This window comes from Schistocerca piceifrons, chromosome 4 (assembly GCF_021461385.2).
Source record: "Schistocerca piceifrons isolate TAMUIC-IGC-003096 chromosome 4, iqSchPice1.1, whole genome shotgun sequence".
NCBI classification, from domain to species: Eukaryota; Metazoa; Arthropoda; class Insecta; order Orthoptera; family Acrididae; genus Schistocerca; species Schistocerca piceifrons.
This window is the reverse complement of record NC_060141.1, coordinates 551,251,960-551,276,954: the sequence shown is the minus strand read 5'-3', so window position 1 is coordinate 551,276,954 and position 24,995 is coordinate 551,251,960. Positions and strand designations below refer to the sequence as shown.

At 42.4% G+C, this 24,995-nt stretch overlaps 1 protein-coding gene across 1 annotated transcript in view; it reads left to right on the top strand.

The window, feature by feature from the left end:
* The window catches only part of LOC124795225 (protein fem-1 homolog B), a 67,323-nt gene extending 43,042 nt beyond the window's left edge, over window positions 1-24,281 (top strand). Inside the window, exons 8-10 of the mRNA XM_047259147.1 lie at window positions 2,561-2,677; window positions 3,003-3,109; window positions 22,513-24,281. Coding sequence (XP_047115103.1) covers window positions 2,561-2,677; window positions 3,003-3,109; window positions 22,513-22,670 — 382 coding nt within the window. The 3' untranslated portion in view covers window positions 22,671-24,281. The remainder of the gene's footprint in view (window positions 1-2,560; window positions 2,678-3,002; window positions 3,110-22,512) is intronic.
* The last annotated feature ends 714 nt before the right edge of the window (window positions 24,282-24,995 follow it).

Below are 24,995 nucleotides of genomic sequence, written 5' to 3'. Positions count from 1 at the left end.
TTTGCAAGTTTATAAAAAAAATTGACAAGGATTAATTGCTTTTATGATATGATGTGTGGGCTACTGTAAGACTATAGTAGATAATTCTCCAGTGTAATCAGTGGTTGCTGAGGAAGAAATTTGTATATATTGGGAGTTTACTGGGCATGGATGGTTAAAATTGTATGAGGGTCCATTACCAGGCCTGCACTGATCTCCAGTAATATGTTTTTCTGCTTCTGCAATACGCCAAGTCCACATGAACTCAGTCAGCTTGCATTTGTGGCATTGATGCCATTCAGTAACTCACATTTATTGGTGCGAGATGACAGATTATCAATGTCACTACAATTTTGAAACTTCTTTTGTTGTTTTAGCTATATTTCACTCACAGTAATGTGTGGTTTAAAACATAGCAATTGGTTGCCTGCATGCTGTCTGTTTTTTCAGTACAAGATTTGTGAATCAAATTCTTGTGCTAAACAAGTAGCATCATGTCACGATGAGTGTTACAGATTTTGTGAAGGTAAATGGTTTCTTACGAAACTAAGGTTTCACAGTACCAAATATGAAAAAAATCAGACGAGAACCATTATGGAACTAAAAAAAAAAAAAAAAAAATCACACAAAATTAAAATTAGCAGTTTTCTTTTTTCACACGGATAGCAAAACTCTTAAGGGAAAAATTAAGTTAATAAAATGTTGTGGTATAGTCTTAAATATGTTCAGGTATTTTCACAGTGTGAAAATAAGAGACGTGGGTTTTCTTTCTTTCCCAGAGTTGACAGTCAGTCCATTCAAGTATGGCATACTTGAACGATCATGATGGAAGTTGACTGCAGTTGTTCCCTGTGTGCAAAGTGGCTACATTGACATGTGCCAAACTTTCATGGAAGTACATGCACCAAACAGTTTGAGCGAACATAAGCATCAGATGCAGACCTCTATTGGCAAGAGATGTGTTACATGTGAGGAGCTGCTGACCATTGTACTCCATTTTTTTAAACTTCCTATGCTCAGTCATTGTGCTAATTGGTCTACTGGTGGCACTCTGGAATTTATGAATGATGCCCTCTGCTGATTTCATGCAATTTTTTTACAACCAACCTCTGCAATGCTCAGCATCGCAGTTCGTCAGTGTATGAGATCTGAGGTCTGCCAAGTCTTGGTTCAACTGTGAATGTTCCTTTGCATTTACACTTTAGAGTCACATAATCAGCAATTCACTTGGGCAGCTTCAGAAGTGTTGAAATGTCACTGATGGATTTGTTACTCAGGTGACATTCAATGACTAGTCCACCTTCCAAGTTGCTGAGCTCTAATGACCAGTCCATTCTGTTGTTATTGCTTCTCTAATGACAATACAATACTCTTCATCTCCTTTTAGACTGGGAGATCCACCTTTTGTGAGATCAAGTGGTAAACTCGGCATTAAGTATGGAGGTCTGGATACTTTTGGTCAAATAGTGCAGATATATTTTGCATTTATTTTTTGTGGGTTGGGATGTTATGGTATTCGGTCTCGCTACACTAACCTCATGGTTAAATAATTCCTGTATCTGTCATGATGCCATTGATACTATCATTTTTTTTTTCTTTTTTGCCCACGTTGCCTCCACATCTCCCTACCTCCTCTCCCCACTAGTGGAGAAGTTCACCGTGTAGTTCAGGTGTTGTGTCAGATGAGTAGATAAACCAGATTTTTGGAAAGCTTAGCAAATATTCATACTTGTTTATATGCCCATCAGCCACTCAATCCTTTGTCTATTTGTTGAATGGTTACCTACATTTCTCCCATTGTTTGTAGTTCATTAACGACTTTCCAGTATCATATTAATAGTGTTCTTTTTACTTATTTTTCTTTTATCATTTAACATCTTGTCAACAGTATGAACATAGGATCAGTCATCAACTTAATTTTGAGCTTAACAAGAGGAAACTCAGTTGTGGCCTCACTGAGTATACATAAATGTTAATTCTTTGGAGATCCAAAGAGAAACTGGATCTCAATATCTGTGCCAGTTCATGAACCTAGCGCTTCTGTTTTGTACCATGCTAGTATCAGGACACTTTTATGACAGCTAAGTGTAGGATGTATACATAGTAACAAAAAATATTTACAACTTCTGTTCTATGCCAGAGATACTTTGCAAGGTTTTTAAAGATAGTTGCATGTGAGGCCAGGGACTTCGTCTAAAGTTTAACTTCATTTGGGTACGACAAAGCAACTATGGTTATAGATAGAGGCATTTGGAGAAGAAGTTACCTGGAAATTGGATGCAAGGATATGTTTTACATGAGCAGAAATATAAGAATTACCTTTAATGTTCAAAATCATTGCTGAAATCAGAAACTTAATGTTTTTGGTTCACCTACTGTTGTCTGATTATCAGAAGATTGTCAATGATTTATGGGTGAGTCATAATATGACAAGAAGTACATTTTTTAACTGTAAATATGGTACTGCATAAAATGAATGGGGAACAGCAAGACTGGATTATTTAAATTTGTTACATAGAGCTTTGTGTTCAATGTATATCTTGAATCAATGGTTATACAAGTACTCGTAATTTATCCACAGATTCCCCTGTGCTACAACAGCTAAATTACTGATTCAATGTGGTGCAGATGTGAACGCAATGGACAGTAACAGAAATACTCCATTACACGTGATAGTTAGCTATCAGAAGCCAATTAGGTAAGTTTCGTGTATCAGGTACATACATTTGACTCTAGAACAAAAATATGTAATGTCATTTAGTGAATCATCTTACTTTACATGTAAGTGTGCACACATGTAAAAAAAAACAAAAGAACTATGTGCTTGAAAAGCTCATTGGCCTACCAAATTAAAATTTGTGTTTGATACGATGAGTAGTATTTTGTTAACAGAAATCAGTGCCAACTGTGATTTCTTGGTGTTATTGTAATAATATTGTATCTCCAAAATTTAACATTCAATTCTCTTTTTTTCTGAAATATTGAGAAAAATGGATTCATTGTATCTCACTTTCATTCTGCAGTGACTTCTTGACGCTCCATGCAATTATAATGGATTTGACTGAAGCTGGAGCTCATATGGACACAGTCAACAACCATGGGGAAACACCGTTTCAAGCAGCAACATCAGGTATATGGCAGTTGTGAATTTTGTGGAGACATGTTGTCATTTCACTACATGACCTGCAACACTACGACACAGAGAGATTGAAATCAAGTAATCTAATATAAAAATGATGACATACAGTAATGAAAGTGTGTCTACAGCATGTATCATCTAGTGTATTATGATGACCTCATCTTGTTCAGTTATTTTGAAATATAAGTACAGCTGATTTGGCTTTTTATGAAAAGGAAAGTTGGTACAACGGAGATGCTGAATTTCAGATGAGCACAACAAAAAGACTGTCACAAATATGGATTTCAGCTGGTAAGGCCTTCGTCAAATTTAGACAAGAGACAAACACTTACAAACTCACGCAAACACAACTGACACACACGTGACTGCAGTCTCAGGCAACTGAGGCCACACCGTGAGTAGCAGCACCAGTGCATGATCGGAGTGGGTGGGTGTAAGGAGGAGGCTGGGTTGTGGAGGGGGAGGGATGGTAGGGTAGGGGTGGTGGACTGTGATGTGCTGTTAGAGAATGCACAGGGACAAGGTGTAAAGAGGGTAGGGCAGCTAATGCAGTCAGGAGATTAGATGGAGGTGCAGCGGAGTTTTGGGGAAAGAGGGGGGGATGGGGGTATAGCAGAATAGGAGAGAAGTATAAAGACTGGGTGTGATGGTGGAATGAGGGCTGTGTTTGACTGGAATGGGAGAGGACAATGACTAACGAAGGTTGAATCCAGGAGGGTTACAGAAATGTAGGTTATACTGCAGAGAAAGTTCCCACCTGTGCAATTCAGAAAACCTGCAGTCATTAAATGAAGGATGTCCTGTTTGGCAGTGTGCTCAACAACAGGGCGGTCCACTTGTTTCTTGGCCACAGTTTGTCGGTGGCCCTTCATGTGGACAGACAGCTTGTTGGTTGTCATGCCCACATAGAATGCAGCACAGTGGTTGCAGCTTAGCTTGTAGATCACATGACTGGTATCACAGGTAGCCCTGCCTTTGATGGGATAGGTGATTTTTGTGACCAAATTGGAGTAGGTGGTGATGGGAGGATGTAAGAGACAGGACTATTACAGGGGTATGAGCCAGGAGGTAACGGGTTGGGGGCAGGGGTTGTGTAGGGATGGGCGGGTATATTGTGTAGTTTCGGTGGACGGCAGAATGCCACTGTGGGAGGGGTGGGAAGGATAGTGGACAGGACATTTCTCATTTCAGGGCACGACAAGAGGTAGTCGAAACTGTGGCAGAGAATGTAATTCAGTTGCTCCAGTCCTGCGTGGTACTGAGTTATGAGGGCAATGCTGCACTCGTATCTTCTACATGTTTCCTAAAGTCCATAAACCCAACCACCCAGGATGCCCTATTGTGGTCTGTTACTGTGCCCCCACTGAGAGAATCTCTGCTCTTGTAGACCAACACTTTCAACCTATTACCCAGAACTTACCTGCCTATAAAAAAAGATACCAACCATTTCCTCCACTGCCTCTGCACAGTTCGTGTCCCTTTACCTCACGGTGCCCTGCTCGTCATTATTGATGCCATCTCCCTTCACACTAACATCCCTAATGCCCATGGCTTTACCGCTATTGAACACTACCTTTCCCAACACCCAACAGATTCCAATCACTCAACCTTCTTCCTAGTCACTATGACTAACAATATCCTCAACCACAATTTCTTTTCCTTTGAAGGTTTTGCCTGCAAACAAATATGGGGTATGGCAATGGGCACCCACATGGCACCATTCTATGCCGACCTATTCATGGGCCATCTAGAAGAATCCTTCCTAAACATCCATAATCCTAAACCCCTCCCTTGGTTCAGACTCATTGATGACATGTTTGCAATTTGGATCAAGGGTGAAGACACCCTATCCACATTCCTCCAGAGCCTCAACAACTTCCCCATTTGCTTCACCTGGTCCTACTCAACCCAACAATCCACTTTCCTAGATGTTAACGCCCACCTCAAAGATGGCTACATCAGTACCTCCATCCATATCAGACCTACTAACCACCAGCAATACCTCCACTTCGACAGCTGCCAGCCATTCCATACTAAGAAGTCCCTTCCATACTTTAGGGTCTCACTGAAGCCTTCACAAACCGTAATTATCCTCTCAACCCTGTACAAAACCAAATCTCCCATGCCTTATCTTCCCAGTCTCCCACTATCCATAAAGCCCCACCATCCAGCCACAGAGGATCATTTCCCTCGTAACTCATTACCACCCAGGATTGGAGCAACTGAATTACATTTTCTGTCAGAAATTTGACTACCTTTCGTCATGGCCTGAAACGAGAAATGCCCTGCCCACTATCTTTCCCACCCCTCCCACAGTGGTATTCCACTGTCCATTGAACCTACACAATATACTCGTCCATCCCTATACAACCCCTGTTCCCAACCCCTTACCTCCTGGCTCATACCCCTGCTATAGACCTGCCTAGATGCAAGACCTGTCCCATACATCCTCCTACCACCACCTACTCCAGTCCAGTCACAAACATCATCTACCCCATCAAAGGCAGGGTTACCGGTGTAACCAGTAATGTAATCTACAAGCTATGCAACCACTGTGCTGCATTCTATGTGGGCATGACAACCAACAAGCTGTCTGTCCACATGAATGGCCATTGACAAACTGTGGCCAAGAAACAAGTGGACCACCCTGCTGCTTAGCAAGCTACCAAACAATACATCCTTCATTTCAATGACTTCTTCACAGCCTGTGCCATATTGATCCTTTCCACAGACACCAGGTTTTCTGAATTGTGCAGGTGGGAACTTTTCATGCAATATACCCTACGTTCCTGTAACCCTCCTGGGCTCAACCTTCGTTAGTCATTGTCCTCTCCCATTCCAGCCCAACACAGCCCTCATTCCACCTTCACACCCAGTATTTTCGCTTCTCTTCTTTTCCACTATATACCCCCCCCCCCCCCCTCCTCTTCTTTCCCCACAACTCCACTGCCCTCGGTCTAACCTCCTGACTGCATTAGCTGCCCTAGCCTCTTCCCACCTCGTCCCTGTGCATTCTCAAACAGCACATAACAGTCCGCCACCCCTACCCTACTATCCCTGACCCTCCCCAGCCCAGCCTTCTCCTTACCCCCACCCACTCCCATCGTGCACTGGTGCTGCTCGCAGTGTGGCCTCAATTGCCTGAGACTGCAGTCGTGTGTGTGTGTGTGTGTGTGTGTGTGTGTGTGTGTGTGAGTGTGTGTGAGAGAGAGAGAGAGAGAGAGAGAGAGAGAGAGAGAGAGAGAGTTGCGTTTGCGTAAGTGTTTATGTGTGTATGTCTGTTGTGTAATTTTGACAAAGACCTTACCAGCCAAAAGCTATCTTTGTGACAATCTTTTTGTTGTAACTACCTGTGACTCAGCATCTCCGCTATATGATAACAACTTTCCTTTTCATAATATTGATACATTCCATCCTGGACCTTCCATTGTTTGATTTGACTTTTTATAACGTCATTTTATTGGGGCAGATATTGCCTTGACTCTTTAAACTGTAATATGGTGTGATATTACTTTGCACTCTAACCAACTGAATATTTAAGACAACTGATTTTCCTACAGTGGATCACATCAATGTGATGTATGGGGGGAACCCACAAGTAACCAGAATTTCTTTATAAAAATTGTACACACACCCCCCCCCCCCCCCCCACCTCCAATCCGCTCAAATACACCTTAAGTATCCTTCAAAGTCCTCTGCATTACTGTTAAAGAATTTGTCCAGATGTTCATTCCAGTGTTGGAAGCATCTTTTAATTTTGTCCTCTGTGACATTTGCTGGCACCCCTGTGATGTTGGGTTTTACATTTTTGACATCTGCAAAACACTTTCCTTTAAAGTCCCTTTGCATCCAACGGAACAGGAGGAAGTCGGCGAACAGGGTGCAGTGTCAAGATAGTCAAACCCCCCCTCCCCCCGCCCCTGCGGGTCTGGGGATTAGATTAGCCCCTCGGTATTGCTGCCTGTCGTAAGACGCGACTAAAAGGAGTCTCACACATTTCAGCCTTTATGTGATGGTCCCCTGTAGGGTTTGAACTCCATATTTCCAAATTTTCCTGAAGAGCGAACCAATTGGGGCAGGGCGCCTTACGTGGTGCATTGTGTCCATCTTGCGTTGAGGTCTTTAGCCCCCTTTCTCATTGTTGCATTGCAGTCCCACTCATTCTCCATCTCTTGGGCGAGGATACATTCCTGAGTGTGATTTCCACCATGCATAGTGCAGTATCGCTTTCTGCGCCGCCACCGACCATGGACTTCTCTGCGCCTGATATCCAGCATGGTAGCTGGTCCGTTATGGTGGGGCCGCCATGTATCCTGTTGGTTGTAGCCCCCCTGACAACACAAAGATCGCTCTGCTGATGCCTGTGCCGTGTACTCCTCACATATGCCAAGGAGTAGATGCCTGTCACCCTGGGGCATCAGGACTCCTGGCAATGACCATCCTGCCAGGGTGGCCCTTGCTGAGGCTGGATAGTGCCCGTGGGGTGGGCCCTTGGTCGGAGTGGGTACCATCAGGGCGAATGACAAGCAATGAAGCGTGGCACATCTTCTCTTGCTGGTGGCCAGCCACTGGCAGTTTCTAAGCGTTCGAGGGCTCACTACAATGCGCAGAGGTATGACCCCAAATCGTTCCCCTCCCTGGCCACACCGTGGGAGGGGTGAAAGGCTAAGGATGGCAGTGAGACTTCTTTGCCCCAGTTCCTAGTTTGTACGAGAGCTGATTGGGGGTCTTTCATGATGATGAAGCCTCAGTTCTGTGTCTAGCATTTAGAGGACAAGTTTGGGCCGGTGGAGGGCTTGTCCAAAATGTGCTCTGGGGCAGTTTCAACAATAACTGCATCCTCTGCCTAGTCATGGGCATTACTCACTTGTGATAGGTTGGGGGACGTTTCTGTTACCATCATGCCCCATAAGAACTTAAATATGGTCCAGGGCATTATATTCCACAGGGACTTTCTTTTTCAGTTTGATGACTATCTGCGTGCCAACTTGGAGCGGCGAGGTGTACATTTCGTCCGGCGTATCCATCGAGGTCAGAGGGATAATCAGGTTGCCACCGGTGCCTTCATCTTGGCCTTCGAGGGTGATACATTGCCTGAGAAGGTCAAGATGATGGTCTGCCGCTGTGATGTCAAGCCCTATATCCTACCCCCGATGTGGTACTTTAAGTGCTGGAAGTTTGCCCATATGTCTTCCCACTGTACTTCCAGCCTCACAAGTCGAGATTGCAGAAGCCCATCACATCCCAATACTCCATGTGCCCCGTCTCCCATCTGCAGACGTGCCAACTCTCCCGATTTAAGCGGGGGACTCCCGATTTTTTCCTTCTTCCTCCCGATCTCCCGACCGTGATGACTGATCTCCCGATTTTCAGAGCAGTTTCAATACTTTTCTTACTATTTGAAAATCCTGCGCCTTCGATATATTGATGGATGGCAAGGTATGGCTGCTACTTGTCTATGTTAACTTGGAATATTCGTGCGGTGGCTGTCGGGAGCGGCAGTAGGCGTTGCTCGTGCTTCGTATCTACAAGGAAGTAAGGAACTTATCGTTGGCAGTGTTTGGAGACGAATGAATATCTTTCAACTAGTGTCAATTTCCTCCGCTTCTTTTAGCACCAGTGCAGTCGTAAAGTTACAATGGACAAGGAGTAGTCGATAGTCGTTCCAAGCGAAGTGATTAGCGTTGTTGTGTCTACAAGGCAGTGTTGCCAAGTTGGGGGATTTCCCTAGAGGGAAGTTAGAGGGATAGATGTTTCATGGGGAAAAATATTTAGAGTTACTACCCTCCCCTCACTGGCCCTCCCCTCGACATTTCATTCTGGACTCCTGTTGACCCCCCTCCCCCCTTACCTGATGGTGTGATAAATTATTTAGGGGAATTTGAAGTGCAATATAGGGAGAAATGGTGCGCCAGGGTTGGCATAACTGCTACAAGACCATTGTCTAGAATGTAGGACCATTGTGTTCTCGGTTCTGCTGCGCGATTTGTGTACTCTGTAGTAGTTGTTGGCTGCATATCTTGGAGGTATTGATTATTTTTTGTGCGGAATGGCGAAGAAATACGATGCAGTGTTCAGAAATGTGTATAAGGAAGAGTATCCGTGTTTAAGTGAATCTAGGAGGGGACAAAATTACGCATTTTGTAGTGTATGTAGACGTGACTTTTCAGTGGCTCATGGCGGGAAATGCAACTTTCTTAAACATGTGCAAACTAAAAAACACAAGGAGGGTGTCCACTGTGTAGAACGGAACCAGAAACTTAACTTCTCGTGTAAACCCCAACCCCAAAGCGTAGATTCTGTGTCGAATGCCGAGGCTTTATTTATCTCATTTATTGTAGAGCATAACTTGACTATAAACTGACGACCACGCTGGGCCTTTGTTTCGCAAAATGTTTCCCGATTCCGAAACTGCGAAACGATATGGGTGTGCCAGAACAAAAACAACCGCTATCCTTACGGAAATGTGCATGGAAGAAAAAGTGAAAATTATTACCCATTTGCAGTCGAATCCATTCGCTATTTTTACCGATGGTAGTAATATAACGGACTTAAGTTATATCCTATTATCGTATCATTCTTCAGCCCTGAACTCCATGAAATTCAAAATTGCCTACAATCTGTGCCTAATTTAAAAGGGGATGCCACGTGTGATCATTTAACAGTGATTTATTCATGCAAAAACTGTGCCAATGTCAAAACAGAAATCCAATAGACGTTAATTTGTTTCCTCGGATCGTAATTTCGAACTGTAGTTCTCTTGAGAGTGCTTCACATGAATGTGTGTGAATCCAACAGGGTGTATACAACCCGGGACAACCGGGAAAAACCCGGGAATTTTTTCATCCGGGAGAAAACCGGGAAAACCCCGGGAATTTTTCGGGATTCCGGAAATTTTTCAATGTTGTAGCATTCAGTTAAATTTTTGTAATTTTGACTGGTAAGAATTGATTCTGTAGCAAAGAATGTTACTGTATCCTGCTACTGGAGAATGATACTGCAGCAATAAAATATAAACGAGAGGAAAAAAATAAAACCTTAGTGGCAAAGGAAACGCGCGATTTACAACAACAAAACATCATGCTCGCACAAGCGTATGCAAATAACAACAACATGTCAAAGGCAGTAGGGTGAAGACTATGTAATCTTCGTAACAATAAACTGCTTGCTATGAGCATGGCGCCACAACTGTTCACATTAGGTTCATTTGACCAGTTGCAAGCGGGCTGATGCGCATGCGCAGTTGACTCGCATGTAAGCAGTACCTTTTCCCGCTTCCCACCACTTGAAGTGTGGCTGTTAGCTGTATCGGCAGAAGTAGCAAGCAGCCAGATGCAAACAAGGAAAATTTTTCTCGCGCGCCCTAGCTGCCAGATTCGTGCATGCGCAGTGTTGTCAGAGTTGTAGTGGGGAGGGGGTTGGTCTCCACGTGACCCGTGTTTAAGTCACGTCATTTCGCTGCTTCTCTTTGTTTACAGCTCACACGTCAAATGGAAACAAAACGGATTTCTGTGGCCAGGAGCTATCAAGTGCATTAAAATACATTCACATAATTACGGAGGTCAAAAAAATATATTATTAGTTTCAGTCTTCCGATTTTATTTTATTTCCAAGTTAATAGCAGTCAAGCATTAATCGCCTTGCAGAACAATGAAGTTATTTTTGCAAGTTCACTAAAGAAATTTGGCTTTATTAATCTTTCCGCTGAGGCAATCACTTTATTTGAAACGAAGTGTTTCATTCCACATTATTGACTAGTTCTAACTGTATGCTGAATTTCAAGTCCACGTTATCGCCTTCTGCCATAATAAAGAACCAAAATTAGAGCGTGGAGTACTGGTACTCCAAGAAAATTTACATCCCAAAAACCACACTGAAAAGCTTATGGCACCTACTTCATTGTGAATCTGGAAAAAACCAATGTGCACTTCAAGCTGAATTACGCATTTTAGTATGGTTTATGAAATTCCGATGCTCTTGGGAGTATCCTCTGAAGCCCTGTTTCTTTTAGAGTGTAATGTAAGCTCTCTTAGTGCTTTATACATACGAACATGCGGGCTTCCTACACCACTGCAGCTGTGCACGTCCGATAATGCCTATTTTCTGGCGCTCGCTGGCAACTGGTAAATCGAAACTATTTCTATTTGTCTCCGGATAGTATTGCGAACGGTGGTTAGAAAACGTTATTTTCAAAGTAATTTCTTTTTACGCAAGATGAATTATGTTATATGTGAGAAAGTGGGATGGATTTTTAAATCACAGAGCATTTCAAACTGAACAGTCTGAGGATGAGCCACTTAGAAGAATTTCGAGCCCAGACATTTATGTCATTATTTTAAATTTACTGGCACATTTGTGTGATGCGTCTTAAAGTATAACACACGCAAAAAAGATCAATATTACATGTGAAATCTTAGCTTCTGTTGTAGCTTGTTGATCTTGGAGATAAATATTATATGTGAAAGCTTAGCTTTTCTAGTAGCCATACTATGTACATTAATATAAACGCTTAACTTTTACTCTTTGTATGTTCGCGCTACGTAACCAGAGATCTTGCTATTGGGTGACCATTACACGTGTCCTATGTTCTCAATATCTGTTGTCATCGGCTGGCGAAATCACGTGGCATGAGATATGATTGGCTTACAAAAGGACATCGCAACCTCAGTTTCAACGCTCCGGAAACTAACGCGCCGTGTTTGGTGCAATTCGAATTTATTCTTTCATAATACGGAAATATGAAGCATATATGTTGCTGCAAATTAAAGGTCTTTCCAAAACTTCTTTCCTTTGTTTCATTAAAAGTCTTTCTAAAACTTCTCTCCCCCGTCTTTATTTATTTTTTTAGTTTTTTTTTTTCTGGGAAGTTCTTCACGAGTCTATGAAATGTTAACCATTCAAAGTATTCATATGTTTTGCAGTTCCGAGGGAAAATCTACGGAAAACCTACTGTCACTTAGCACGGAAAAAGTGTATTTTCGCCCAGGAAAAAGCGTATTTTTTAAACGGGATATCCGGGAAAAATCCGGGAATTTTTTTCCATGTCCCCGTAGACACCCTGATCCAAGGAAACCTGCAGAGCTCATCATTCATGTTGTTCAGCATGTTGAATGATAAATTATAAAGTCTGAAGGCTCAGGTATGTCCATTATTTGCTATTTACATGCAAATAATAAAGCAAATGTAATTGAGTTCTTACAGGTATGGAATTATTGCAACTTTAATCATCAGAGGTGTGTTGTAATTCACAATAGTACACTGCTAAAATTCTCCTGACTTTTCACTTTTGAAAGTTGGCATGTCTGCATCTGTGTCAACTGCAGAGAGCATCATTCACCTTGCTTGCCAGACTGCAGGATTTTACAGAAAGAAAGAAAATCATGGAAAAACAAGACCCTGAACCGACTGACCTACACTGAGGCTAAGAGGAAATTCAAACGACTCCATCCTGTGCGAATGACTTCCTCTTATGCACCACTATGACAACAGTGATAGCCTCATCAGTTCAGCGAATCCCAGTCAGCTCTCCGAGCCATAAGACTACACCCCCCCCCCCCCCCCTCGACCGTGGGGCCTCTACCCTCCCTGTTGCTCCTGCACCAACTACTTCAGGAACAACACCCCCTCAACCATCTGGGACATCTATCCCCACTTCTAAGCCGGAGCAGCATACCACTTCTTCGACTCCTCTTGCTAGGGTCCTTGAGTCACTCACTTCGCAGGTTCTCACCAGTGGTACAGCTGACACCCGCCAGTGACTGAAGTAACCATAGGTAGCTCGTCATAGGGCTTCACGGTCCTCCTTAGTCCCTGAGACTGAATCAGTGAAGCCCTCCCAGCGGGGCAAACCTAACGGGCAGCGAGAGAAACTAAAAAAGCAAAAGACCCCTAAAAGCCAAGACACTGCAGTGGAACTCTTACCACCACTACCTACAAGAGATTGTGGCGTCTGCTGAGGATCTAGACCTCACCGGACCCTCAGACAAGATAGATATAGATTGTTCAGGCAGTGAGTCGGTGGCAGCAGGTGACCCTGAGGTGTAAACCGCCTCATTGAATGTTCAATGCCTTCCCAGCCTCACAATGCTATTATCCTCCAGTGGAATTGCGGCAGATTTTTCCACCATCTTGCTGAGCTCCAACAACTTCTCAGCCTTCACCCTTTCTTCTGCATTGCTCTCTAGGAAACTTGGTTCCTGACGATGCGAACCCCCACCCTCCATGGCTATCGGGGTTATTATAAGAATCGGGCTGCTTGTGAGAGCGTATCTGGTGGAGTCTGCACCTGTGTCCTTAACACTCTTTACAGTGAGTGTGTCCCTCTTCAAACACCTGTAGAGGCTGTCACTGTTAGGGTGTGGGCACCTCAGGCTGTTACTGTCTGCAGTCTCTATCTTCAACTGGATGGTGATGTCCCACAGTATGTATTGGCTGCACTGATAGCCCAACTGCTACCACCTTTTCTGTTACTGGGCGACTTTAACACCCATAACCCTTTGTGGGGTGGATTGGTGGCAACAGGCTGAGGCACTGTCGTTGAGCAAGTGTTGGCACAGCTTGACCTTTCTCTCTTAAATAATGGTGCCTCCACTCATTTCAGTGTGGCGTATGGCACATACTCAGCCATCAACCTTTTGGTCTGCAGCCCTTGCCTTCTACCCTCTGTCCAATGGAGTGTGACGACTTGCGGAACACCTCATCGCCTTTAAACGGCTCCATGCCTGAGCCCACTGCCTTATTCACCGTCGGAAGCAGGAGTGCTGGGAAAGGTATGTCTCCACCATTGGTGTCCATACCTTTCCATCGCAGGTTTGGACCAAGATTAGGCGGCTCTATGGCTATCACACCCATGTCAGCATCCCTGGGCTTTCCCTGAATGGAGCAGTCTGTACTGAATCAAACACGATTGCTGAACTCATAGCAGAGCATTTTGCTCAGAGTTCTGCTTCTACGAATTATCCACTGGCCTTCTGCTCCCTGAAAGGGCAGTTGGAATGTCGGAGCCTTTCATGCCATATGTGCCACCCCGAATCGTACAATGCTCCATTCAGTGAGTGGGAATTCCAAAGCGCCCTAGCTGCCTGCCCTGATACGGCTCCTGGGCCAGATTGCATCCACTGTCAGATGCTCAAACCCCTCTCGGTGAACTGCCAGTGATACCTCCTAGACCTTTTCCACCATATCTGGGTTGAGGGCGAGTTCCCATCTCAGTGGCGGGAAAGCATTATCGACCAAGTGTTGAAGCCTGGCAAGAACCCACTGGAGGTGGACAGCTACCGCCCCATTAGCCGCACCAACGTTCTGTGCAAGTTGCTCGAACGCTTGGTGAGCCGGAGGTTGAGTTGGCTACTTGAGTCTCGGGGCCTTCTGCCTCTGTCTCAGGTTGGGTTCCATAAGGGCCACTCTGCCACCAATAATCTGGTCTGTCCAGAGTCTGCCATTCGTACGGCATTTGCCCGCCGTCAGCATCTGGTTGCCATCTTTTTTGACATGCGGAAGGCATATGATACAACATTGCGACATCACATCCTCACCACGCTTCATGGGTGGAATCTTAGGGGTCCGCTCCCGATTTTTATTCAAACTTTTCTGTCACTTCGTTCCTTCTGCGTGCAAGTTGGTCTCTCCAATAGTTCCTCCCAAGTCCAGGAGATTGGGGTCCCGCAAGGCCTCGTCTTGAGTGTCTGCCTCTTTTTAGTTGCTATCAATGGGCTAGCTGCAGCTGTGGGAACATCTGTATCGGCTTCTTTGTATGCTGATGACATTTACCTGTACTATAGCTCCACTGGCATTGCGGTTGCTGAACAGCAGCTACAGGGCGCTATCCGCTGGGTGCAGTCGTGGGCTGTCACACACGGCTTCCAGTTCCCAGCCACCAAGACCCGCGTCGTGCATTTCTGCTGGTGTCGTAGTGTTCACCCTGAGCTACGGTTTTATCTTGACGGCAAACCTCTTGCCGTGGTGGAGACCCATCGGTTTTTGGGCTTGCTTTTTGATGTCCAGTTGACTTGGCTCCCCCATATTCGGCAGCTTAAACAAACGTGCTGGCTCCATCTTAAAATTCTTCCTTTGCCTGAGTCACACCAGCTGGGGTGCCGATCACTCTACCCTTCTACGACTGTATCAGGCCTTGATTCAGTTCCGTCTTGATTACGGGAGCCTGGCTTACAGTTTGGCATCGACTTCCACGTTGCAGTTGCTTGACTGCGGGATCCGACTTGCAACTGGACCTTTCCGCACCAGCTCTGTAAACAGCATATTTGTATAGGCTGGTGTCCTTCCATTGCGGATCTGCCACCAATGTCTACTGGCCGCTTATGCTGCACATGTTTGTAGCTTGCCCGGGCATCCAAATTACCGCCTCCTGTTCCCCAACTCATTTGTCCATCATCCAGAACGACGGCCCCTGTCAGGGTGTCCAATTGTGGTTCACATCCGGGCTCTTCTCTCTGGACTTGAGTTTTCCCTCTCCCACCTATTTTCTGGGCCTATGAGGTGCATTCAAGTTCTAAGGCTCCGATTTTTTTTTCTCCGGACTGGAAAGAGATAGAAACATGCGCACTGGTTTTAAAATGAGGCCGCGTTCATTGTCAGTACGTCCCAGAGATGGCAGCACTGTACGGCAGATGGAATTTTACTGCCAGCGGCGAGAATGAGAACTGTTTTAAATACTTAAAATGGCGACGTTTTCCTTACTTGAACAGCATGCAATCATTCGTTTTCAGAATTTGCGTGGTGTGAAACCAATTGAAATTCATCGACAGTTGAAGGAGACATGTGGTGATGGAGTTATGGATGTGTCGAAAGTGCGTTCGTGGGTGCGACAGTTTAATGAAGGCAGAACATCGTGTGACAACAAACCGAAACAACCTCGGGCTTGCACAAGCCGGTCTGACGACATGATCGAGAAAGTGGAGAGAATTGTTTTGGGGGATCGCCGAATGACTGTTGAACAGATCGCCTCCAGAGTTGGCATTTCTGTGGGTTCTGTGCACACAATCCTGCATGACGACCTGAAAATGCGAAAAGTGTCATTCGACGACCACATGGCTGCCCGTGTGTCATGTTGCCAAGCAATGTTGACGTGCAACGACAGCATGAATGGGACTTTCTTTTCGTCGGTTGTGACAATGGATGAGACGTGGATGCCATTTTTCAATCCAGAAACAAAGCGCCAGTCAGCTCAATGGAAGCACACAGATTCACCGCCACCAAAAAAATTTCGAGTAACCGCCAGTGCTGAAAAAATGATGGTGTCCATGTTCTGGGACAACGAGGGCGTAATCCTTACCCATTGTGTTCCAAAGGCCACTACGGTAACAGGTGCAGCCTACGAAAATGTTTTGAAAAACAAATTCCTTCCTGCATTGCAACAAAAACGTCCTGGAAGGGCTGCACGTGTGCTGTTTCGCCAAGACAACGCACCCGCACATCGAGCTAACATTACGCAACAGTTTCTTCGTGATAACAACTTTGAAGTGATTCCTCATGCTCCCTACTCACCTGACCTGGCTCCTAGTGACTTTTGGCTTTTTCCAACAATGAAAGACACTCTCCGTGGCCGCACATTCACCAGCCGTGCTGCTATTGCCTGGGCGATTTTCCAGTGGTCAAAACAGACTCCTAAAGAAGCCTTCGCCGCTGCCATAGAATCATGGTGTCAGCGTTGTGAAAAATGTGTACGTCTGCAGGGCGATTACGTCGAGAAGTAACGCCAGTTTCATCGATTTCGGGTGAGTAGTTAATTAGAAAAAAAATCGGAGGCCTTAGAACTTGAATGCACCTCGTATATACGTCTACCCCCCGTGGTGTGTGCCCTGCCCATGCCTTCAGCTGGATTTGGTAACACCTGTTTCCATCAGATCACTGAAGTGAAGTGCTGTCTGGCTTGGCTAGCACTTGGATGAGTGACTGTGAGTCTGCCAAGTGCTGTTGCCAACTGGGGTGCACTCAGCCCTCCTGTGGCCAATTGAAAAGCTACTTGATTTAGAAGTAGCGGGTCCAGTCATGGAAACTGACAACGGCCAGAAGATTGGTGTGCTGACCAGGTGCCCCTCCAAATCAGCCTATTGTCTGAGGATGACACAGCGGAATTTGATATTTTGCCTATCATTTATGAGGTCTGTTCAAAAAATTCTGGAACTTCGTCCAAAAATTTTTTCTGCATTTATCTGTTACTTATTGTGTACAGTATCCTTCGAAATATTGTACTCCACAATTGATACACCCTCCCAACTCCATTTCCACTTCTGGAAGCAGCCTTGGTATGTATCTTGCTGGAACATGTGAAGCGCCATCTGAAAATTTTATTTTATCTCGTCTATTGTTGCAAGTCTTCTTCCTTTTTCAACTTTGGAAATAAAAACCAAAGTATGGAGGATGTGGCAGCACAGTGATTAGCAAAGTCATTTCTTTTTTTGTCCAGTAGGCAAGGGTGAATGTGCAGGTGTGTGATCGTGATACAAGAGCCTTGAATTGTCTTGCCACATTTCAGGCAGTTTCCGTCTCACATTTTCTCACAGGCATCACAACACATTCTGTTAGTACCATCAATTAACAGTTTTTCCCTACGGCTTGAATTTACGATAAACTAATCCTTCAAAGCCAAAGAAAACTATAAGCATGGCTTTGACACTTGACCTGGCCTGAAGAGCTTCTTTTGATCTTGGAGAACGTTTCCTGATCCGTTGTGAAGATTGAAACTTGGTCTCAACATCATAACCATAGGCCCACATCTCATCACCAGTTAAGATTCTCTTAAGGAACATCTTGTTCTCATTTGCACAATCCGAAAGCTCTTTACAGAGTGTGAGGCGAAGGTCTTTGTGGTCTTGACTCATGAGCCATGAGACAAACTTTGCAGCAACACGATGCATTCTAAGATCCTGTGTCCTCCTGAAATGTTGCATTCTTCTGCGTTCTCTTGGACAGTCAGTCTACGATTGGCACACACAATTTCGTTGATGTTCCTGACATGAGCATCTTCAGCAGGCGTAGAAGGGTGTCCTGAACAAGGGTCATGTTTAACTTCTGTCCGGCCATCTTTAAACCGTGTGAACCATTCATAACACCAAATACGGCTTAAGCATTCATCACCATAGGCTTATGGTTTTCTTGAGTTTCATGGAAAATTGAATGGAGAATGTGACATCTTGAAATTTGCAAACTGTGCGGCACAACATTCTACTCAATACAGCACTGTACGAGAAGAACAGACAAACAACAATGAAACTTCTGGCTGTTACACATTAAACACAGGCATGTGGAAGGATGCTAACTGCATTTCTCTCCAACATACCATTGGCACAGTATTACGAATGTTCCAGAATTATTTGAACAGACGTTGTATTTCCAATACTGAAATGATACTCAACAGACTAGATGGAGTGTGTGGACCTGCTCATTGGCTTTACATAGGAACTTAATTTCCTAGTATTTTCTGAAACATCTTATGCCAAAATGTGACAGTGAAAAGTGTTCTAGGCTCAACACATTGCTGCACAAGTCAAAACATTGTAGCCATTTTTATCAATTTGAGATTCTACATTCTTAAAGGTTGAGCAAATTGTGTATAAGCTATTTTTTGTGAAGTGGGATTAAATCCAGCAAGCGGCTCACTGTAATTGCAAGGGATCATGTCAGAAAGATCACTTTTCCTAAATTTTATATTCATTTACAAGAAGATGTTGTTATCTTCACATCATTTCATCTACAACAGAATAAGGTTCCACACACTGATGCTAATATAACAACAAAAATAATTGTTTTTTAGTAAAATGTAATAGGATAGATAAAAAATGTGCTCGCCAAGCAGAGGCAGGACAACACACATGGAAGGTAAACCCCTTTTTATGTGTGTGTTGTCCTGCCACCACTTGGCGAGTAGATTTTTTTTTTTATTGATCCAATTACATTATAACTTCCCAATACGCTAGGGACCTGAAACTTTCAACACAGCTGACACCCGGATGACAGTGCAATATTAACTTGCCTCCTTGTATGGTGTGTGGTGAAAGGTAGTTTGTGTACCACTGTTATTTCCCCCTTTGCTGTTCCAGTCACAAGTGTATCGTGGTAAGAACAATTATTGGTAAGCCTCCTTGAGAGCTTAAGTCTCATATTTTTTATGTTCATGATATTTTTGTGATATACACTGAGGTGAGAAAAGTCATGGCAGTAGTGTGATGTACACAAGGTATAAAACGGCAGCTGTCATTTGTACTCAGGTGATTCATGTGAAAAGGTGTTTGATGTGATTACTGCTGCATGACAAGAATTAACAGACTTTAAACATGGAATGGCAGTTGGAACTAGATGCATTGGATATTCCATTTTGGAAATTGTTAGGGCATACAATATTCTGAGATCAGCAGTGTCAAGTGTGTGTCTAGGATACCAAATTTCAAACTTTACCTCTCACCATGAACAGCGCAGTGAACGAAGACCTTAAGGTAACGACCAACTGAGAGTCGTGGCGTTTGCATAAAGTTGTCATTGATAACGGACTGGAAAACTGTGGCATGGTCAGATGACTTCTGATTACAGTTGGTAATAGCCGATGGTAGAGTGAGAATGTGTTGCAGGCTCCATAAACCCATGGACCCAATTTGTCAACTCAGCACTGTGTAAGTTGATGGTGTCTCCATAACAGTGTGGGCTGTGTTTGTGTGGAATGAACTTCGTTCTCTAGTTCAATTAAGCTGATCATTGACTGGAAGTTGTTATGCTTAGCTACTTGGAGACTATTTACAGTCATTCAAGGATTTCATGATCCATACAGCGATGGACTTTCATGGATGATAATCTGGCATGTCACTGCGCCACAGTTGTTCACTATTGGTTTAAAGAACATTCTGGACAGTTCAAGCTAATTAGTTGGCCACACAGATTGCACAACATGAATCCCATTCAACATTTATGGGGACATAATCAAGAGGTCAGTTCGTTCACAAAATCCTGCACCAGCAACACCTTCACCATTATAGATGGTCATAAAGGCAGCATGACTCAGTATTTCTGCAGGGGACTTCCAGTGACTTATTGAGTCCACACCACATCAAGTTGTTGCATTGCACCACACAAAAAGAGGTTCGTCTGCCTGCATCTACATGGATACTCTGCGAATCACATTTAAGTGACTGGCAGAGGGTTCGAAATGATATGAGGAGGTATCCCATGACTTCTCTCCCCTCAGTGTATACACAGTAGGAAGCAATATATGGGTTGAGTCAGATGAAGAGAAACTGAAATAAACATGAAATTTACCACATGTCTGTTGCAGTCTCAACAAAATGTTTGAAATTGATTGAAAAATTTCACACACCTAAGACTAAAAACGAGAAATTGTTTAAATAAAAAAACGTTTTAATATAACGTGTTTGTAAAATGCACTAAAAAGTACAAAATAATTTCTACTTGCCCGATACAGATTCCTAATCTCATACAGATAATTCTTAAAATTGCTACCTTTGAATTTTTAATAGCCATGACAATAGCTGTATAATTTAAAATGAAAGAATGTGGGGTACATGCAGCAGATAATAGCAAGGAGCGAAGAGAGTAGTTGTTGAGAAACTTTGGTGAACTATTCATTAATCAATTATCTATTACATGCACCCCACATTTTTCATATTATTTTTACAAGCACTGTCATAGCCGTTAAAAATTCATAAGCACAAATTTTCAAGATTACCTGTATAGGGTAAGAAATCTGCATGGGACTAGGAGAAATAATTTTATACTTTTTAATCTGTTTTAAAAATGTGTAATATTAAATGGTTTTATTTAATTTTCTGTGGAATAAGTTTGTGTCTAAGTATTTGGATTTTTACATTTTATCTAAAAAATATACAATTATGACAACAATATTTGTTAAAGCTTATATATGCTTGTTAGCACCAGTACTGGAAAAAAGAATGAATTGATGTTTGCAGCCACAGGTGGGTGAAAATAACAGTTAAAGTGTGTTTTGCTGGAAATACAAAACTACCAGAGTGTGAAGAGCAGAGATGAAAGTAATTATGACATGTGCAGGTTCCTAACCTACACTGACTTAAGTGAGGGGAAAAATGGAAATAAAATTGAAATCACACATAATAATTGTGTGAAAAAGTGCTGAATTTTCAGAGTATATAGTAAATGAAATTTTATGGTGATTTATGGAAGACTGGTGGAAATATTGGGTTGTCTCATAAGTTTGTTCACTTTTCATTACAGTGCAATCACAAAGAATGGCTGGAAACACACCTCACTGGAGCACAGCTTACACACTTCACACACAGGGCCGTGCACAGTATAATAAACTATTTACTTTCTACAGTATACACCATTATTCTCGACAATACATTGCCATTTCTCTGGAAGCATCATGTCCCAAGTCTGGTCATTTCTCATCAATAGCTGCCTTGAGACGATCCAACTGCGAACAGTGTTTCTCAGAAGTGATAGTGTCATTCAGAAGTAGTTTGTAATACAAGATGCCTGATGCCTTTGTAAACCCACCAAAGCAGTACCTTTATTGGATGCAGCTCCAGTTTAGGAACTATTAGTGGTGGCTGCCCTATCTTGCACCACGATTTACTCTTTCGGGTGTTATTGTACATTATCCATGTCTCATATCCAGTAACCAGCCATTCCATGAAAGCAGCATTCTGATTGTATCTCAATAAGGAGTCACAGATGGACAAGTGCGGAATCAAATTTGCTTCACTCAGTTCACGAGGAACCAATACATTGTGAATATTTACGTAAACCGGCTTCAGTTTCTGGCTGCAGTAGAATGAACGACATTGAGCTCCAAAGCCAATACCTACATTATCATTTGTAGATTGCTAACTACCATGTAATTATTATGTTTCACACCCATAATCATTCCCCTCACCCCCTTCTAGATTACGGTTTGTCTGTTAGGGCGAAATTCCCAACTCAAAATAACTAAACCACTTTTGACAAGCTTGAGCTGTTACTGCATCAGCCCTGTATTCAGCACAAATTGTATGCTGGCATTGTGAGGCCATTTTCCCCTTATGATAGTAAGATAGTGTGTAAGCAGTGAGATGTCAGAAATATTCCTTCTGGCTTTCCATAGCTTGTAAACACATTTTCTTGCTGTTCCATGCACCACCAGCACAAACACACACTGGCATATCCTATTCAGGTTATTGACCTCTATATCAGAGGGATAGTTAGGCAACTGTGTTACTTGGAGGGGGGGGGGGGGGCAGTTATGTGCAGAGTTTTCAGTAGCTATAGATGACTTGTGGGCAAAACAAATGAACTTATGAGACAGCCTTACAGTCCTATACATTAAAATGTGTGGAACCTTAGAAGGTACACATATAGTGTAGTTGTTACTTTGGTACTGTTCTTACATATTTTGACATTGTGTGTTACAGGTGTGGCAGAAATAATTCTGCGAACCCAAACAAAGTTAAGTTTAAAGTGCATGGCTGCAAAAGCTGTGAAATCTTTCAACCTGACCTATCAAGGACATGTACCACAGTCTCTGGAAAGTTTCATTGAATTGCATGGGCCTGCAGTTAAACAAGGATGACATAAATGATGTTCCTAGGACAAAATGCCTGCCAGGCACCATTAGTGTGAATTAAGTGTAAAATCACGACTTGCCAATTATTTTTTACTTTTTTACATTTGTAAAAAGTTTCATATTAGTGCACAGAAAAGTGACAAGACCTGAACTTTCATTGTAGCCTATTTACAATGGAGTTGTGTGAGTGTAAGGACTTGTTTGAATGTGAATTACGGACATCATTTTTAATTTATTATAAGTAATGTTTGTGCTCTGCTGTTTGGATGTATGTACATAGGATTTGAAGCAGAAAAGGCCAGACAGATAAACAGTATGTAATTTATTGTAAGAAATGTTTTTACATGAAGTTTGAGTTATTATTGGTGTTGACGTAACTGTTTCTGTGATATTATCTGAAGATAAGTAGATTAATGGCAGCATTTTTGAAATGGAATTGTCAGTCTTTAATAGCAGATTCTCTTGAAGTATGTTGTTAACATTCAACATTGCTTTGCTCTTGCATGATATACTGGAGCAAGTGAAAAATAAAAATCACTGTGATACTAAAGCAATGTTATTTTACAAAGATTCATTATTGGGTTCTTATGAACTGTATTTGATTCATTCTTGTAGATTTTCATCTCTTGTTTTTAAAAATGGTGCATTTCCCATATAGTGTTGGTATTTTTACTCACTGATCAGTACCCATTGTAAAGACATGCAGAGTCTTCCTTTTTTTTCTGAGCATTTTGCAGAAATATTCTGTTTTGAATGTTTTTTTACAGTGAAATAGTGGTGCTGCGTGTATTTTCATAGGATGGTGGTGACATTTCTGTATGGTTCTTAAACACGTGTACACTACGTACATCGAATTACCAGCAGAAAGATCATGAATATTCATTCGATAATGGAACTGGAAAGCTTTCGCAGTTACACATATTTCATATTTTTCATAAATTTCTCTTGCACGTACTCTCTTTTTTTTTAATTTTTTTTTTTTTTTTTTTATGTGACAGAAGTATTGACAAAATGTCATGTTGCTATGCTGTATCTGATGGTTGAAATTGGTTGATGTGGAAGGATTGAGAGGAAGGTGGGAGTCCAATACATCACAGAAAAATTTGGGATTTAGTGTGCGATATTGACACACACCCTGGTTACGAGGAATTGCCTGGCCTAAGCTCTCCTACTCTTTGTTAGCTAAATTTTGATAATGTTTCCACTGCTCATACTTGAAAGTGTACTGTGTTGGATTCCACTTATCACAAATACTTAATAACATTTGCAATTATTGCATACTACACGTAAACTATATTAACAGTGCTGCATCATATAAAAAACTTGGTACAGCCTCTAACTGGTCAGCTACTACGTTTGTAAATTTTTCCTTACAAATATGGTGTTTTTAGTCTGTGATGAAAACAAAAATAATTATTTAGGTGCGGGCTTTGTTAGCTATAGGTGTTACTGCTTTTAAAAATATGAATTTCGGATGTATGTTCATGTTGGTAACTTTAGTGTTACCAGTCGCAGTTATTACATTATTATCAACTTAAAACTAAATGAAGTACTAATGACAATAGTATCAGAGTTAAAATTTTAGCTTGACTACATATATGGCCTCCCCCCCCCCCCCCTTAAAAAAAAAACAAGTTTATGTTACTGTTCCCTGTATGTAACGTCTCCTGTCCCTCTTTCCTGCGCCCCTTTCCCCATGTTTCATATTTGCAATGTATTAATTAGTTTTCATTGTAATATTTGTGTTAATATTTTGATCTAAACCAACATTGAACTTCCAAAATGAATTTGTGTAGCAAAAGGATGTTTTGCGTATACTTGAGTCATAGCTTACCTTGAAAATTTTTGCTTTTTTATGCTTTGTGGTACCTCTCTTTTACTGTCTTCAGTAATTCTGTGCTAAGTGGAACATCAACCTGACATTGTGTAGTTTGTTCTATGATCAGGAACACTGATCAGTAAGTGACCATTACTGTGCGGTGGTAAAGGAATTTGAAATGAATGTCAGAATTATGGAAATTATCAAAGAAAACCATATACCCTATTCCTCATACTTGTTGAATAGTAGCATTGTCTACGTGATCATTAGCAAAATTTACATCTAAATGTAGAATTATCCAATTACACCATTCAACTATGATTATTTGGCAGAGATCTTGCCTTACCTTGGTTAAAATGAATAATGAAAGCAATATGTTAACAAAAATTAACCCTTTCGCTGCTGTGTGTGTGTGTGTGTGTGTGTCGCTACAACATTCCTCACAATCTTTGGACATGTATACGTGCGCCACTTGGGTTTTCCCACAGTCTGAATGCATCCTGAGCCACTGA